The sequence below is a fragment of the Pristis pectinata genome, chromosome 6, assembly GCF_009764475.1.
Source record: "Pristis pectinata isolate sPriPec2 chromosome 6, sPriPec2.1.pri, whole genome shotgun sequence".
Classification (NCBI taxonomy): Eukaryota; Metazoa; Chordata; class Chondrichthyes; order Rhinopristiformes; family Pristidae; genus Pristis; species Pristis pectinata.
Genome location: NC_067410.1, coordinates 19,444,324 through 19,462,280, shown reverse-complemented (window position 1 = coordinate 19,462,280; position 17,957 = coordinate 19,444,324). Strand labels below are relative to the sequence as shown.

Below are 17,957 nucleotides of genomic sequence, written 5' to 3'. Positions count from 1 at the left end.
TGTTCAGGTTCAGGTCAATAAGTTTTTCAAAGAAAATCAACTTAGTTCCAATCCCAGACAGATCATCTTGGATCTAACACAGTACTAGGTGACCTCCAACACCCTTACTCTCATCCAGGTAGGCAATAGTTAGTCATTTCAATAATACTCCTCACCAGAAAATGAGCAAACACCCTACCCATTTGAATGTTCTATGGTTGGTAATAAGTAACTTAGGAAGCAACTGCTTATTTTGCCAAAACAATAAATGGAGGCATCAAATCACAGTTATATCACTATGTTCCCATACAGAAATCAAAGTAACACCCTCCATTATTACCCTAAGCCTCAGAGTTTCTTCACAAGTTATATGATGAAGAATATCTTCAGAACTGTGGCACTGCCTATATCGAGCACCTGGTGACAATCTGGTGTCACTGCACTGTTATTGTGGCAACTAATGGAAAACTACACTTGTATCTAAAAGCCTTGTGTAGTTATGAATAAGATCTCAGGCAACAAGATTAGGAAAAATACATGACTTCATACTAAAATCAACATATATATAAGTTTTTTCTAAATGTCTTCACTTGTGGGTAGGACCAAAGAAACATCATTACAGCATTATACAAGATCACAACATGATGTTAAAAACAATGCAAACTGTGTACAAACAAAACAAACTGTACAAACCATAACTTCCAGTGCCTCATATGTGTGTTGGATTGATACATATTAATTTTAATGCATAGCAATAATGGTTTTTAAAGACAAAAAGCAGCCTCATTAAGTGCAACACTTGTAAGATGCCTTCTCTAGTCCCTTACACGTGGTGCATGTTAGCATCAAATCAACTTCCTGTTGTTATAAACCCACTACATTTGAAATCCCTGAAGCTTGTACACTTTTACATTTGGAATTCTTAAATTAATATATCCTACAACACAAGAAAGAGACACTTACCATTTCCTTATGATTTGGATAAAAGATCTGTTCAATCAGTGGAAATTTCTCTGGACCCAGCCTTTTGTAAATGCTTGCCAACTGAGCAAACTGAAACATAACAAAGTCATGCTATTATACATAATCCATTATATGCCTTCAACACTTATGAAGACTTAGCCTCTGGTTAACAAAAACTCTTGCAGTGCAGATCTGACAATGTTGTGATACTTGCCATTCAGAAAATATAATTCAAACAACAACTTTCTCTGACTGTCCTCTGGTTTCAGATGGGCTTTCAAATCAAACAACAGCAAAGTCACAATTGCAAGAGCATGATTTACCTCTAATTTATATTTTTTCACTTTTCTTCAGGTTCTTTTTAATCAAATATTACCTCATAACAAAGAAGATAAATAGGAATTACTCTGCAGACCGCTCAGTCCCAATGGCTGTTGGGGGTTATCATATAGCACTTAAGCCTTGCATTTCTCCCTCCATTGCTTATACAGTACTGTAGGAATGGATATGTATGTATGTCATATGCACATGTGTGTTTTCTAATGTACCATAAAAACAGGGAAATAACAAAGGACTTTCTAACGGATCATGTGTTCATCTGTTACCACAACACCATTTAGTTGCTATTGTTCCATATCCCTTAATAATCTTATCAATCAAAATTCAATCTATTGCAATCTGGAAAATTTTGGCATCCACAACTTCTGTGACAGCAAGTTCCAGTTTCCTGCACTTAGAATGGAAATAGAGCTTCCTAATCTTATTCCTAAATGGCCAACTTCTAATTTACCATTATGTTCTCTTGTTCTTGATTCACCCATTGGAAGAAGTAGTTCTCCTGCACGCATCCAATGGTTATGACACTGTGAAATTAACAATTTCTGAATTATGTACATGTGCAATTAAATGTGGAAATCCAGAAGCTGATGCCATTGGTTCTGTGCTCCTCTACATGACACATTATTGCAGCCTTTGCCAGTAGAGCCGTGGAAATCAGTCAACCATCAAGACCAACATAATTTCACTGCAAAAGAAAACCACTGAAATGCAACACCTTATGGAATGAAATGCAATTGAGTCTTTAATGGTGCACTAAACCATGATTATTACTTGATAATTTCTCTGGCCCTGAAAGCTAATTTTTCATATGTGGGCTGTCATTTCTTAGATTTTTTTTTCAAAACTGTATCCCTTCTGGCATTTCAGCTTTGGCCTTGATCTCATGTTTATGTTCCAATGTGAATTGTGGGCTCTTTCAAACCTTTAGTTAAAAATTGCTCTTTTTAATTCCTGGTTTGCTGTCATTTAAATTCTTTAATGTGAATGGCTGTTCATCCAACTCCATGATGTAACCATAACCGGACTGGACTCCAGATTCCTGGAGCTGATGCCTGGCAGCATCTGATTGCAGAAATCACACACACGATCACCTAGACATTCAAGGTCAGGATCAAGCAGTAACATGTTGCCACTGATTGCAAATTCCTGGTCAATATATTTAGGAAACCTTTAGCTGTTAGCTTTGATATCATTGCTGGATTTTTTTTTGGTACACATGTTTCTTATTTGCACTTACTGCTTGTTTATATCTCAGTTACATTTTATGGATCTCCAATCCATTTGATTTCTATTTTACTTTGCATTTGTCTGAATTTCCACTGTTAGCTTGATATAGCTTTTTACTTCATTTGTTGGCAATGGATACTTAACTATACAAATAAAGTCATTAGCCTTTCAGAGTATGGACTGTTTTTGGATTGTACCAATAACTACTTTAAGTATTTCCCACTGTTTCTCTACAGTGAATGGTATGCATTAAGATATTATTCCAAATTGGATCCTTTTAGAGGAAGTGTGAAGAATAAAATGACATTGTTCTCTTAAAGTTTTGTACTTACCACCCAAGGCTTGTCACAGAAGTTGTAGATGGATTCTAGTGAATTCACACTTGGTAGACCTCCATACTGAAGTCCTATAATGATATTACGGAAATCCTCATTTTCTGCCATGCTGTAGGGATGTTGCCTCACAATGATAAAGTCAGGCTTGAATGATCTATTGATAAAACCAAAAAACTGTGTGAAAGCAATATAATAAAGTAAAATGTTTTTTTCTTAAAAATAACACACTATGACAATTAAGAACTCTCCCACAGCATCATCCCCAACAAGTGCAGCCAGATTATTGATCAGTAATATACAGATCTAATGGGAAAACCAGAGAATATTTCACTCCAGGTACCTATATTAGATCACCATTCCACAAATAATGAGAGAAGGAATTCGGAATCTGCAGGTAAATAACATTGTCTGCTCTTTATCTCAGGTGCAGTACTGTTTTAAGGTAGTGGCAGGTGAAGGGGTTTTGGAGAATTAAATGATTCGAGGATGAGGGAATATATATCACTTTAAAATTCTCAGTAAACTCAGTGTTGCGGTGGAAAGAAGACCTGTGCTCAAACTTTACCCTTCTGCAATGCATTTTTGTTCAGACAAAAGTTTCCAAGTTGAACAAGAAGAAAGACTTAGATTTAATTGGTCAACTGGAATTCAGCTGTGGGTGTTTCCTGATCATCTTTAATTGTACTCTCTACAAAATCTGGTCTGATAATGTACAAAGCAATTATTAGTCAAAGAATCAAGAACAAGTTTTACCACATTGATTGAAGACAAATGTCAATGCTGCATTTCATATTAATGCATGCACACAAATCACTTGAGAAAAATATCACACTGCACACAAAACATGCTCATTAGAAGACAGGTTTTCTCAGCAAGGTTACAAAAACACCATAAGAAATTCAAGATATGCATTCTAAATAAAAGGACCACCAGAACACAAACTTGGAATAAATCTCTGATGCCTTTGCTTGCTGATATTTTTTGAAAATGCCCCAGGCAAAGTTGTAGAAGTATCCATTAAAAGAGTCCACCTGAAATGATTTTGCTTCCCCAATAGATGTGACAGATATAAATTTGACACAAAGACATACTTATTCCTTGTGAAGGTGCAATTTTATTTGAATTGAGGCGTTGTGAGTTTACCTATTTCTTAGCATTGACTGAGCAGCATTGTTACAAGGGGAGACCAAAGAGTAAATTGCACAACCTCACATGATGACATTACTGTATTTAAAAGCTGAAGAATTAATGTTGTAGGATATAGTGTTTGGATTACATGGCACCACATTTTCATGCTTTACATAACTCAGCTTCACATGAAAAAAGTCAATTCCAAATGAAAATGGAATAACTACAAATGCCACACAATCTGGGCACACAGAACTAGATGTACATAGTAGCATCCAGCAGTGTGCAACACACACCTAGTTGTCACTTCCACAACTCTATATCACATATTTGTGGTCTGGGATGTTGTAGGCTTGTTCAGAGGCACCTTTCCCCAACACTCATGAGACATGCTTAAAGGGGAGGAGTGTCCAGTACTGGGAACCTGCCTCATGTAGATCCTCTTTAATACTCTCCCAAGGGCCTCACATAACCCCCATGCTATACTTCCCAGATTCACATTTGACACATCCCTAAGAGTTTTAGTGATGCATACATATACATCATAGAATCCATATTACAGGCAACAAGGGTGATCAGGTAACTGTCTCCACCATTGTAAAGATACAAGGACTGACCACAGGAGCAAGCATATGCTTAGAGCTTGAAAGGATGAGTGATTGGGGGGAAATGATATTTTTCATCTGGCTGGTCTGGAATTGGCGTACTACTAATTTCCAGTGCTGTACTTTCCTAAAGAAACTAAGAAACACATTGTTGAACTGTTCCCAGTAATTAAGAACAGCCAAGGGTATGCACACTGCAGGTAATCCGCTGTTGAGACATTACAGAGTTAAGTGCTAAGTAAAACTAAACATGACAAAGGCAGTTATTGGTATATTTTCTGTAAAGAATGTTTCATTTGTAATGAAAGGCCAAGCTAGAAGAATAAAATGCAAATATTAGCTTAGTGTGTCAGAACCAACTAGTAAGCATGAATGAGCTTACTTTCTGCACAAGCTATAAAACAGGTGATACCACAGCAACAGTCAACTCAACGGATGCATGAAAACGTGAAACAAATACGGAGAAAAATAGGCTTTTCCTATGATTTTTAAACAAAGAAGATGTCAAAAGAAAGTGATGTGTTGTATCTCAATGTGGTCTATATTGAATCCTTTTGGAAACAGGAACAAGGGACGATAGTTAAGATGTCCTCTTGATTTCTAGTGCCTGTCACCTGTTTTTCAGGTGAAAAATAGATGTGAGCATTTGCAAACCTCCTCTGGTACATGTGCTTCAATAAACTGTTCAAAGACTTGGTATATCTCTGGTAATTCATGCAAATCTCAAGCAGTAGATCCACTTAGGAATAACAACTACAAATGGTTCACATGGAAGACAATGGAAATCAACAAAACTGCAGGTGCTGAAACTTTGAAATAAAAACAGAAAGTGCTGAAAAACCTCAGGAGGTCAGGCAGCTTCTATGGAAAGAGAAACAGAACAACTGTTTCAACTCTTTGACCTGAAACATTAACTCTGTTTCTCTTTCCACAGATGCTGCTCAACCTGCTGAATGTTTCCAGCATTTTCTGTTTTTTTTATTACATGGAAGATAACATGGGAATTAGTAACTGAAAGTAACTGGTCAAATTTGTGAGACATCTTTTAAAAGCTACACTTGGACAACTCAAAATAATGCAGAAAGATTTCTCAATTGAAGAAAAAAAATAAAACATTTTCAAAAAAATGTAAAATAAGCAATCACCATTAAATTAGCGCTGGTTAATTCCATAGGAAGAGAAACTGAAACCTGATTCACTCAATTTTTTGGCACTTATGTGACAAATAAATAACCACATCCTCCTTCCTGAATGATCAATAAATTGCCTCTAATGGCTCACATGTTCAGGTATCCCAGCCAGTTGCTTTACTAATAGTGGCTTGAGTGTGGATCCTGCTTCACTAACTCCTGTGGGTGGGCATCCCTATCACACTACCCTCCTTCAACCAGAACAATGTGCAAAATCAATTCCAATTTGAAATTGAAATGGTGGGTGAGTAACAGAATGTTACCTGTCACCTCGACCACTTCTGACTGTGTGGATTTATTCCTGGTGTACTAAGTTTAGTTTAACAACAAAACCTTGGTATAAGTTAACCTAAAATTCCACTTTAGGCCAAATAGTCAAAATCACAAGATCCGATATCAAAATTTGGCATCACCTAGTCTATACTTTCTGATTTACCTCAGATTCTTGTCATCGTTCTGCGATGACACTTGGCTTTCTGAGTTTATTCCATTTTCAAACTAGCATGATATTATTAGTAAACTAAAGATGCTGGCATATTGAATATTTTCTTGGTTACTCAGTGCATAGATATCTTCTATGGCCAGCTCGGTCTGCAGATGCACAAGATAAATTTGGGACACTTAAAACTGATAAATCTCCTGGGCTAAATGGACAAAGATATACGTACATGGGTTATGAAGGATTCTTGGCAGCTAACTTGTGAAATGTTGACTTCTATAATGAATTACAAGGCACTGCTGAGATTCTGCCCAAGCATGCAAGCATAATACCAATGTTTAAAAAGCATAACCTAACTGACTGAGGCAGGTAACTAACGTTAGCGATGGATAAAATAACAAAACATATTCTAAAGGATAGGCTGCAGTAGTGCATGGGACAAAAGATAGAAACAAAGCAAAGATTTGCAGATGCTGGACATCTGATGTAATAAAATGTGAAGAAAATGTTCAGCGCACCTTAAATGTTTCAGGTTTGAAACTTTGTCAGAATTGGAAGATATTACCACTGAACAACATTTTTCAGCGAGAAAAGGAAGAAAATAGAAAAAGATGCATAAGAAAATGAATAGAATGACTTCTAAAGTTCGCCACGCTTCCGGCGCCGACATAGCATGCCACAACTTCCTAACCTGTACGCCTTCGGAATGTGGGAGGAAACCGGAGCACCCGGAGGAAACCCACACAGACACGGGGAGAACATACAAACTCCTTACAGATAGTGGCTGAAATTTAACCTGGGTCGCTGGCGCTGTAATAGCGTTACGCTAACTGATAGACTACCATGCCTGCCCTTCACTACTGTGCCTGCCCTACATTTAGAGAATGCAAACCTTTGAAGTTCAGAAAAGATGCAGTTAAATACTTTAAAAATACCCGAAGAAATTATTAGCAAAGGACTTTTAAGTGTTAGGAGTGAAAAGTAAATTTAGAACAGATATCAGGCAAAACTATTTGCTTAAAAGCACAAGAAATATTGGAAATAAGTTACCAAGCAATGGAATAAACACTGAAATTACTGAAGCAGCAATGAAATACCCATGAAGGGACAGATAGGCTGGAAGGAAAAGACTACACCAATCTGAGTCTGGTAACTGCCAGTGGTTGCACACATGCAGAGTTCTGCTTCCCTGACAGCCAGTTCTTAATGTTTCAGGAGTGAAGCCAGCAGCATCTACTTTCTCTGAACATTCAAAACAAAACCTGGTAAGTTTGAAAGGTTATAGGAGACTCAAAAGGGAAGTGACTGACCCAAGGTGTGCGAGACCAGAGGCTTTACTGTGCTTTGGAGTTAAATCGCAGCAATGCACACTCAAGAATAATTCAGTGTGTGCGTCTGCACAACTGGAAACTTCACGCACTGGGGGATCAAATTCATTAGCCTTTATTCAACCTGACTGATTATGTTCTTACGTACTTTCGTGAAACCTACTGAACCACAGAAGCGAAACGCCTTGGAGAATAAATTCAGAACAAGGCACTCACAGCACTTACCTTATAAATTGGCAAATGTAATGGAATATGCAAAGTGAAATCCATTCCATTGATTATTTAACCAGAACCCTGAAGACTGTTCAGCTGATTTATATTTTTAATATATAACTTGTAGCCATACAAACTGCCTTCCTCAGCATCAATGACAAAGGAACTAAAACATCAGAATGCAAAATGTTGCAAATATTTTCTCTTCCAATTGCAGTGGCTTCCTGTTTTAGTGGCTCTAGAATTAATCATTAATCACAAAATGTCAATGCACCCAACAAGAATTCAAACCACAAATGTGCCGTATCACATTGATGGCTCAAATCACTTGGCTGTGAAGAGGAGCCACCCAGTGGAATGCTTCTGGTCATAGTTCAACTTAGAAAGGCAGATGCCAAGGGTAGTGACTTGGAGAGTAAACTCAGCGCAAGGTGCTTGCAAAATTGACTTCATGAATTGGCAAACATAATGGAATATTCAAAGTAAAATCCATCCTTCTGCTGGAGGGAACAAATAAAGAGAAACATAATGAGAAATGACTAGAACATAAAAGCAAGCATGTAATGCTGGGGCTTTATAAGGCATTGGTCAGATCACGTTTGGAGTATTGTGAGCAGTTTTGGGCCACAGATCTAAGGAAGGACGTGCTGGCATTGGAGAGAGTCCAGATGAGCTTTACGAGAATGATCCCAGGGATGAAAGGGTTAATGTATGAGGAGCATTTGATGGCTCTGGGCCTGTACTCACTGAAGTACAGGGGGGGTCTCATTGAGGGCGATCTCATTGAAACCAACCGAATATTGAAAGGCCTGGACAGAGTGGACGTGGAGAGGATGTTTCCAGTAGTGGGAGAGTCTAGGACCAGATGGCACAGCCTCAGAATAAAAGGACGTCCCTTTAGAACTGAGGTGAGGAGGAATTTCTTTAGCCAGAGGGTGGTGAATCTGTGGAATTCATTGCCACAGACGGCTATGGAGGTCAAGTCATTGGGTATAATTAAAGCGGAGGTTGATCAAATGGCGGAGCAGGCTCATTGGGCTGAATGGCCTAATTCTGCTCCTATGTCTTATGGTCTAACAGTTTTGTGTGAATATTGTAAACTTTATATCAATTAACTGAAAAGGGCTTAGGGTGGCTTGCATAATCACATCTTATCAGAAAAGGATAGCTGAAAGTTTCAATCAAAAACATAGAATGGGAATTGGCAGAATAAAACAAAGAGAAATCAGATAGAAAATATATTGATTTAAAAAAATAAAAAGACAATGGTAGAAGTACTCCTCTGTGAAGAGAGTAACAAAATTAATGGCTGGAACTTGTTACAATCCACTGTTACATACCAGCAACAAAAGAAACACACCAAGTCATGTATAAGTGTTAGAAACTATTTTATTAATAATTACTAATGATAATAAGAAAAATAAAAATAAAAATGTTAGAATGTTAGAAATAAAAATGTTAGATCTTAAACATTAACCCCAAAACTAAACCCGAAGTGTGTGTGTGGTAAATCCCAAACTCCAAGTCCAGGAATAGTTCTCAAAGTTCAGTTCAGCAAGCCGTAAGGTGAAACGTGAGCAAAGGCTTTTGCAAAAACCACCATTGACTGAAGAAAAGATGTAGAGAGAAAATAGAGAGAAGTTACGAAATCCAAATGTTCCATAATGGAACCCATACGACACTTCAGTCTCCAAAGGTCTCCATTGCTTTGTCCCGAAGTATCTGCCACCCCGAAAGGCATTTGAATCGTGGCCGTCCACACAAATACATGTTTCCTTCTACAGGTTAACGACACAGTGGACTCCACTGGATTATTCCAAAAATCCATATGTGGATTGTAGTGACGGACACAGTTATTGTTTTTCATCCATCTATACAGAGACCAGCAGGCAGGGTGTCCCTCTCCCTCTTCTCTGACTGTCTGCTCCAAAACGTCAGCACATCCTTATCTCCTGTTGTCGTAATCACACCACACACACACACACACACACACACACACACACACAACTGTGCTATGTCTTAAAGGGACATTCACCAAATAGTAACCTAATCCGTAACACCACACATATTGCTGATACTGGGAAACAAAACTAGAGGGCATAGATTTAAGGTGAGAGGGGAAAGATTTAAAGGGAACCTGAGGAGCAACTTTTTCACACAGATTGGTGGGTATGTGGAATGAGGTGCCAGAGAGGTGCCAGTAGAGGCAGGTACAATTACAACATTTACATTTGGGCTATTGGATGGATAGGAAAGGTTTAGAGGGACATGGGCCAAATGCAGGCAAATGGGACTACCTCAGGAAGGCAACGGTCTGTATGGATGAGTTGGGCTGAAGGGCCTGTTTCTGTACTGTATAACCCTATGAGTCTAAGCATAGAGCTAAACTTTGTAGATCTTCTGACGTCAGCTTGCTGCTATGATCCCTCAGTCCCAAATGGTGAGATCTTGTGTGGTGACTGGATCTTGTGTCATGTAATCTCACCACATTGTGGGGTTGTGTGCAGGACTGGGGAGGTGTGGGGTCAGAGGGGTAACAAATTCCTGTCACACAAATGGCTGAAGTAAACTTTGACAGCTGGCAAAGCCATACCTCCATGCTCACTGGCTGTCAAAGCCTACAGGAATTTTGAATGAATGTAATAAAAGTCGAAGCAGAAGTAGGCTATTCAGTCCCATGTTTGCTCTGGCATTCAATACACTCACGGGTGATCATTAACTTTAATTCCACTTTCCTGCACTAATCCAATATCCCCTGATTCAAAAACTACTATAAATAAGTGAACCAACTATAAAAAGGTTATTAAAAACTAAAAGACCTAAAACACTTAAAAATACTTCTAAATAATTCATTACTTCAAAGCAAACTCAAATAATTCAGAACAATGTAAATAATGCAACAATTACCCAACACCCTTACAGCCACTTCACTCCCTTTAACTGAATTAGCTCATTGTTCCTACCCCAGATATAACCCTTGGCAAGTTCGTTGGCCAGTTTCTCCAGTGCAACAGCTGGACAATTCAGTAAATCCATGCTCTGCTGCTGGGCTCCATGTGCAGCTTCATATTCACACAGGAGTCCCTCTCTTCCTGCAACTTAAACGGGTCAGATGCCTGCAGTTCAGCGTGGGACTGCCAATGTTTCCCAGTAAGTGGCATGCCAGTTAGCACTCCTGTCACAAGGGTCCATGACCTGGGCTCCACCCTGACCCCAAGTGCTGTCTGTGTGGAGTCTGCATGTTTTCCATGTGACTATGTGGGCTTTCCACATCCCAAAGATGTGCTGATTGTTAGTTTAATTGGCAACTGAAAATTAGCCCAAGTGTAGGCAGGCACAGTAGTGTAGCGGTTAATGTAACGCTATTACAACGCCAGTGATTGGGGTTCAATTCCCACCGCTGGCTGTAAGGAGTTGTATGTTCTCCCCGTGTCTGCGTGGGTTTCCCCTGGGTCCTCCAGTTTCCTCCCACATTCCAAAGATGTACAGGTTAGGAAGTTGTGGGCATGCTATGTTGGCGCCAGAAGCGTGGCGACACTTGCAGGCTGTCCCCAGAACACACTATGCAAAAGATGCATTTCACTGTGTGTTTTGATGTACATGTGACCAATAATGAGGGTGGTGGTAGATGGACCGTATTCTCCCTAGAGGTCGGTGACCAGTGGTGTCCCGCAGGGATCTGTTCTGGGACCCTTGCTCTTTGTGATTTTTATAAATGACTTGGATGAGGATGTGGAAGGGTGGGTTAGTAAGTTTGCTGATGATGCAAAGGTTGGTGGTGTTGTGGATAGTGTAGAGGGTTGCTGTATTGATAGAATATTAATAAAAAGCAGAGCTGGGCTGAGAAGTGGCAGATGGAGTTCAACCCGGATAAGTATGAGGAGATACACTTCAGGAGATCGCATTTGAAGGCAGAATTCAAGGTTAATGGCAGGACTCTTAGATCCCTCAAGGTTGCCACGCAGGTCGATAGGGTTGTTAAGAAGGCGTATGGAGTGTTGGCCTTCATTAGTCGGGGTATTGAGTTCAAGAGCCACGAGGTGATGTTGCAGCTCTATAGAACTCTGGTCAGACCACACTTGGAGTATTGTGTTCAGTTCTGGTTGCCTCATTAATAGAAAGGATGTGGAAGCTTTAGAGAGGGTGCAGAGGAGATTTACCAGGATGTTGCCTGGATTGGAGAGCATGTCCAATAGGTTGAGGATAGGTTGAGTGAGTTTGGGCTTTTCTCTTTGGAGAGAAGGAAGATGAGAGGGGACTTGATAGAGGTGTACAAGATGATAAGAGGTATAGATCGAGTGGACAGTCAGAGACTTTTTCCCAGGGCGACAATGCCTAACACAAGGGGACATAATTTTAAGGTGATTGGAGGAAGGTATAAAGGGGATATCAGAAGTAAGTTTTTTTTTTACACAGAGAGCGCTGGGTGTGTGGAACACACTGCTGGCAGAGGTTGTGGGGGCAGGTACATTAGGGATATTTAAGAGACTCTTAGATAGACATATGAATGATAGAAAAATAGAGGGCTATGTGGGAGGGAAGGGTTAGATAGATCTTAAAGCAGGGTAAAATGTTGGCATAACATTGTGGGCCGAAGGGCCTGTACTGTGCTGTAGTGTTCTATGCTCTAATAAAGATATCTTGTCATATCTTGGGTTACAGGAAATAAGTGGGGGAAGTGGGACTGATGGGTCTGCTCTGAGAGTTGGCATAGATTCAATGGGCAGAATGGCCTCCTCCTACATCAGAGAGTGTTCTGATGCAGGGTTTCGACCCAAAACATTGACCATTCCTTTCCCCCAGCAGATGCTGCTTGATTCACTGAGTTCCTCTGGCAGATTGTTTTGTTGCTGAGAAAGTTCTAGCCCAATGTTTCAAACTGACCACTTTTCATCAGAACTGATGAAAGTTCATCTTTGCCATCATTACCTCTGTTTTCCCACCACAGATGCTACCCACACCAGCTGATCACTGCTGGCATTTTCTCTTTTTATATCAGAGTTCCAGCATCTGTTGTATTTCACTTCTGTAAACTGACTTAGTTCTAGAAAACAATGTTAGTTCCTAAAATCCATGCCTTCTCGTTCTAGAAGGCAATTGCTGAGTTCACCTGATGAACATAAATAACCATGTCCAATTCATGGTTCTCCAGTACAGGAAGCAGTCCACAGCAGCCTCAGGCAACACTTGAGAGAAAGCAGTATGCAGCAATTGTGCGAATGAAACAAACAGAAAGTGGAAGTCTTTCCCCAGCTCCTCTGCCTCCTCCAATGCAGAAAACATCATTGATTTGCTTTTCTAGACTTGGAAGAAAGCTGAGCAGCCAGAAATAGGAATATGCTTAACTCCTAGAATATCAAAATACCAAATCATGAATGCAAATATGAAATTGATGTACATATTATCGGCAGGTAGATAAATGTTGAATCCCAAGTAAAGATTGGTATGTCAATTTCTTGTCTGAGGCCATAAATACAATGCAGTTATACTGTTTGCACAGGGACTCTTCCTGTCCCATACTCAGGTAACATGGAAGTTTTCCAGCTAGATGGCAATACAGAAGATGAAGCATTAGTACATTTGAAAACTGAGACATACACGCACCCTAATTCAAATTAGTATTGCCACTGTTGAATGTTCCTGACACCAGAGCAATCACACATCTACAACAGAGCAACACACGTCCACTTGGAAATATGTATGTGATTCCACCCCGCCATAGTGAAGGCCTAAGAGACTGTTTATCTCTCCAAAAAGATGGTGCTGCTCAGTCAGATTCAATCTTCTCTGGATCTCATTAAACAGCACTGTTGGCTGTGGCTCAGTTAGTAGCACTTTTGTCTCTGAATCCAAAGCTTCTGGTTTCAAATACCAGTCCAGGAATTTGAACACCTCCTTGGAGCTGCACTGCTGGAGCTGCTGGATATTGAGTAAGATCCTTGACGTTCTGGACCAATACTTGTCCCTTTCTCCACACATTAAAAGAGCAGATCTCATTATCATGTTGCCACTTGTAAGAGCTTTGTGTGCACAAATTAGCTGTTGTTCTTACATAACAACGGTACTTCAAAAGTACTTCATTAACAGACATTTTGGGATATTCTGAAAGAGATGCAAAATGTGCTATGTAAACACAACATTTACTTTTAATGTTTTCATATTCCACTCAATTTTATTTCACAAATAACTTTCTTAACCATGCTTATGACCCTTACCTTGTTTTTTTTTATTGGGTTGTGAAATTTATCAAATATGCCTAAGACCGATTACATCAAGTTAAATACCAACTATTTCAACCCAGTTTCATGTAATTGTTTAAATATTTAACGGGGGAGAAGGTTGCATTTCTTTACCTCACCAATCAATCATTTTGACTGACAGTTAATCATGACTTTCGTCATTCCTCTTCCTTGGACTAACTGTTCAGGACCTGACCAGTAATCTGCATGGCATAGAAGCTTCTTCATATGAGATATGTGCAGGAGTAGGGCAGGCAGCCCCTTGACTCTGCACAACCATTTAATTAGATCATGGTTGAACTCATATGTGGCCTCAACTCCCATTTTCCTCTCTATGACCCTTGATTCCCCTGTTATCTCTGGGTAGAGAATTCCATAGATTCACAGCCTTCTGAGTGACAAAACTCCCCCAGTCAAACCCTCATTATGAGACTATACCCATGGTTCTTGGTTCCTTCACCAGGGGCAGCATCCTCATAGTTTTAGCTTTCTCAAGCCCCCTTCATTTGACAGTGATTATTCCACTGTACCCCTCCCATCCAAAGCCAATATACCCCTTGCAAAGTATTTTGCCCAAAATCGAGCAAAGTACTGCAATGTATTCTGAAAAGGAATTTGCAAACATGTAGTACTACTTCCACTCCCTTGTTTTCTGATCATCGAGATATTAAGGTCATCTTTCCATTATTCTTTGTGATTGGTTTTTGTACCTTGAATGATCTATATACAAGGAGCCAAGTCTTTTGGATCCAGTAGTACCTCCAGCTTTTCATCATTTAGAAAGTAAACTGATCTCAATGTTTTATGCCCACAACAGACTACTTGACACAGATAAATATAGAAATCCATTTCCTATAACTTTGCCCCTTTATAATAATACTTTCATGTATGCTGGATACACTGCCCTCTATTGTTGCATCACTGTCAAACTTAGACATGGCTTTCTATGAGGGTGCAGAAAAACTTCACAAAAATGTTGCCAGGACTGGAGAATTCTAGTCATGTTTTGTTTGAAGAGAGGAGGCTGTGGGGAGAACTCGAAAGGAAATTAATGAGAAGTTCTTCTACATCTGTCAGGGGTAAATTCAAGGACAGCAGGGATCCAAGAGGTCAAGACAGGCAAATTTATACTTTGTTAGCCCAGTACAGTCCAGCTAATCTGTTCACAATTTCCTGGCTCACATAGATAGGATCACCTGGGATGTTAAATTATTGCAACCACTAGAGATTGCTGATTGTTATTGTTTTTAGCTAGGTAGGCATAGATCACAATAGGTAATAAAGCTTTTATTACTGCAGATGATGGTTTCTGTTTCCATCTGTTCTTCAGTTTTTACACGATTTACTGCGACATTCTCAGTAAAATACATCCTCTGTCTGCATTACAATTATGTTATGATTCCCTCCCTCATGTCTTGATCCAACTGCATTGCTGCAAAGGTACTTTTAGGGCTTGTGCTTGCTAGACAGGTTAAATGATTAATAACTATTGTGTAATTTTTCACTAAGATAGAGCATCAGATGTGTTTTCAGTTTTAATGCCTACCCTGAATGAGCCATTAGGGAAGGGCTGCCATTTACAGCTCCTATTTGCATTTTTATTAGCATATATTCCTAGGGGATTTATGCCCAATTTCAAGAACAAGAGCAGGCTAGTAACATGTCAGGAATACAAAATGAGTTCTGCCCTTAATAGTTAGAGAGGTAGCAATTATGCTGCTATAATCTCACACTGCAACCTAAAGGTCTCTTCATTTGACAGGAGTGTGTCATCAAATTAGTTAAAATTCTCAAATGTACTATTATTGCAAGATACATATTTATATAATACTTTTAAAAAAACTTTTTTAATATCAAAATGGGCAATAATTTTGGAAAACTAATGATTGTATTTGTACTGCTTGTCACTCTCATACAAAATTCGAGAGCTTCATTACCTTGGCTGCTAATTTCCACCCGGTGTTCACTTTCATATAGTCCATCCCTTCCCTTTCTCAATTTCTCTATCTCCATCTCCGGAGAGAAGTTAGTGACTAAATTCCATTGGACTCCCACAACTATTTTAACCACACTTTCCATCCTTTAATCCTTCACATTCAATGTATCTGCAATTTCACCATCTTGGCAGGAATAATGGTCCAAAGATCGAGAAGGGAAACAGTGTCCTTTTCTTCCTCTCACATACATTCTTTTTCTGCCAAATGCTGCTCTCATTGCTCTAAACATTTTCGATCAGCAACACACATTTGTCAATGATCAAAGTCTTTGTAATTGCATTTGATGGAGATCCTTTATCAATCAAGATTTGTTTGAACTGATTAACTCTCAAATACATGTTCATATCATTCAAAATTACATCTGTTTCTTAAGAAACTTAAGAATTAGATTTGATTATAATTTGAAAGAGCCATGATATTATAGAAGGAAATAAGGGAAACTAGTCTTGGTAGCAGAGATATTGATTACCAAAGGCCATGGATTTAAGGTGACAGGCAAAAGGGATATGAAGAAAAAAAATACATAGTGAGTTTTTATGATCTAGAATGTATTGCCTGAATAAAAACTGTGGAAGTAATTACAATACTAACATCTCAAAGGGAATTAGAAAAATACTCAAAGGGAATGAGTTTGCATGGCTGATGGGAAAGAGTAGAGGAGTACAATTAATTGGGTAATTTTAACCAAGAGCTGGTGCAGACATGGTTTTCCTCCAATGCTGTATCATTTTAGAATTCCATGAATCCCTAAATCTGGCCCATCTTATACAGGAACCTCAGCAGTATCCATCAGCTGCTTCTTGGACAGTTTTTTGGTGAAAGTCTTAATTCTAATGTATTTAATTGCAAATTGAATCCTGGAGTTGTCAACTTCTGAGGTAGTATTTCTGCTCTGCAGCAGCAAACTTTGGTCAGAGTTACTAGCCATTATTAAAGAAAAGGCAGAATACTTGTTCAGATCACAGGCAGAGCACACCACCAAAATAGGGTCAAGTAAGTGGATGAGGATGGGCAGTGCGAGAGCTGTGATGTAATTCACATTCCCCGTGGTTTTCCTTCTATCTCCACTCTACACTGTCTCCCAATCCCAGCCATATTAATAAAAATTACATGACGATTTGCTTCTTGACATTTCCCACTTGGCCAATTTTTTTTTTAGTGGGAATTTAATGCTCTGCTTGTCTGTAGTACATAAAGAACAGCAGTTCCATCAGCAATAAGGATGCCTTTGGGCTTATAATCAAGTAAAATTTCAGGCTTTTCCTGATGTGCCCAGAGATTGTGCAAAGTTTGCCTGCCTCAGCATGTGTGCACCTGGAATTCATCACATGCTGGTTTTTGTAACCACTTATGTGGAAACAGAATCAGCTTCACATTGCATGGATATGATTTGTTTCATTTCTGCAAAACATGATCCTCAGAAGATTAGTCACTGCAGCCTGCCTAAGCAGCTCAGCTAAGCTGGATCGATGTAAAGAGACGGATCCCCCTTCCCTTATGCTTCCAACCAGCTATGATTCCCTTGCTTGCCTTTTCTCAAGTTGGTGAAAGGGGTGGTCTTCTTGGAGACTGACTCTGCTGTAGACCTGTTGGTTAGTATTAAGGCTAGTTTGCCGTCACACAGTGAACATAAAACAATGATGAATTTCGGCGGGCAATCAAATCTGACCGATGGAGTCAAACGCTTTAGTGAAGTAAAAGTGGCCATGTTTGTTCATGGTGCTTCTACTGGCATTTATCTTGGAGTTGTTGTGAAGTGAGGATCATGTCTTTTGTGCCACAAGATGGAGAGAATCTACACTGCAATTCATGGAACAGCTCTTCAGTCACTGGGAGGAGATGGGTGAGAAGGATCCTGGAGAGGTCACTGTGACAGATAGCCAGGAGACTTCCCCCTGTAGATAACACAGTCATACTTGCCTTCTTTCTTGAAGAAGGTCACAATTATGACATCTTTGAGATTCCCTGACAGCTG

At 39.4% G+C, this 17,957-nt stretch overlaps 1 protein-coding gene across 1 annotated transcript in view; it reads right to left on the bottom strand.

Annotated features, from left to right (window-relative positions):
- Positions 1–17,957, bottom strand: part of syn2b (synapsin IIb) — a 277,798-nt gene that overhangs the window by 87,356 nt on the left and 172,485 nt on the right. The window contains 2 exon segments of the mRNA XM_052017352.1: positions 943–1,032; positions 2,841–2,997. Of these exon segments, the coding sequence (XP_051873312.1) occupies positions 943–1,032; positions 2,841–2,997 (247 nt within the window).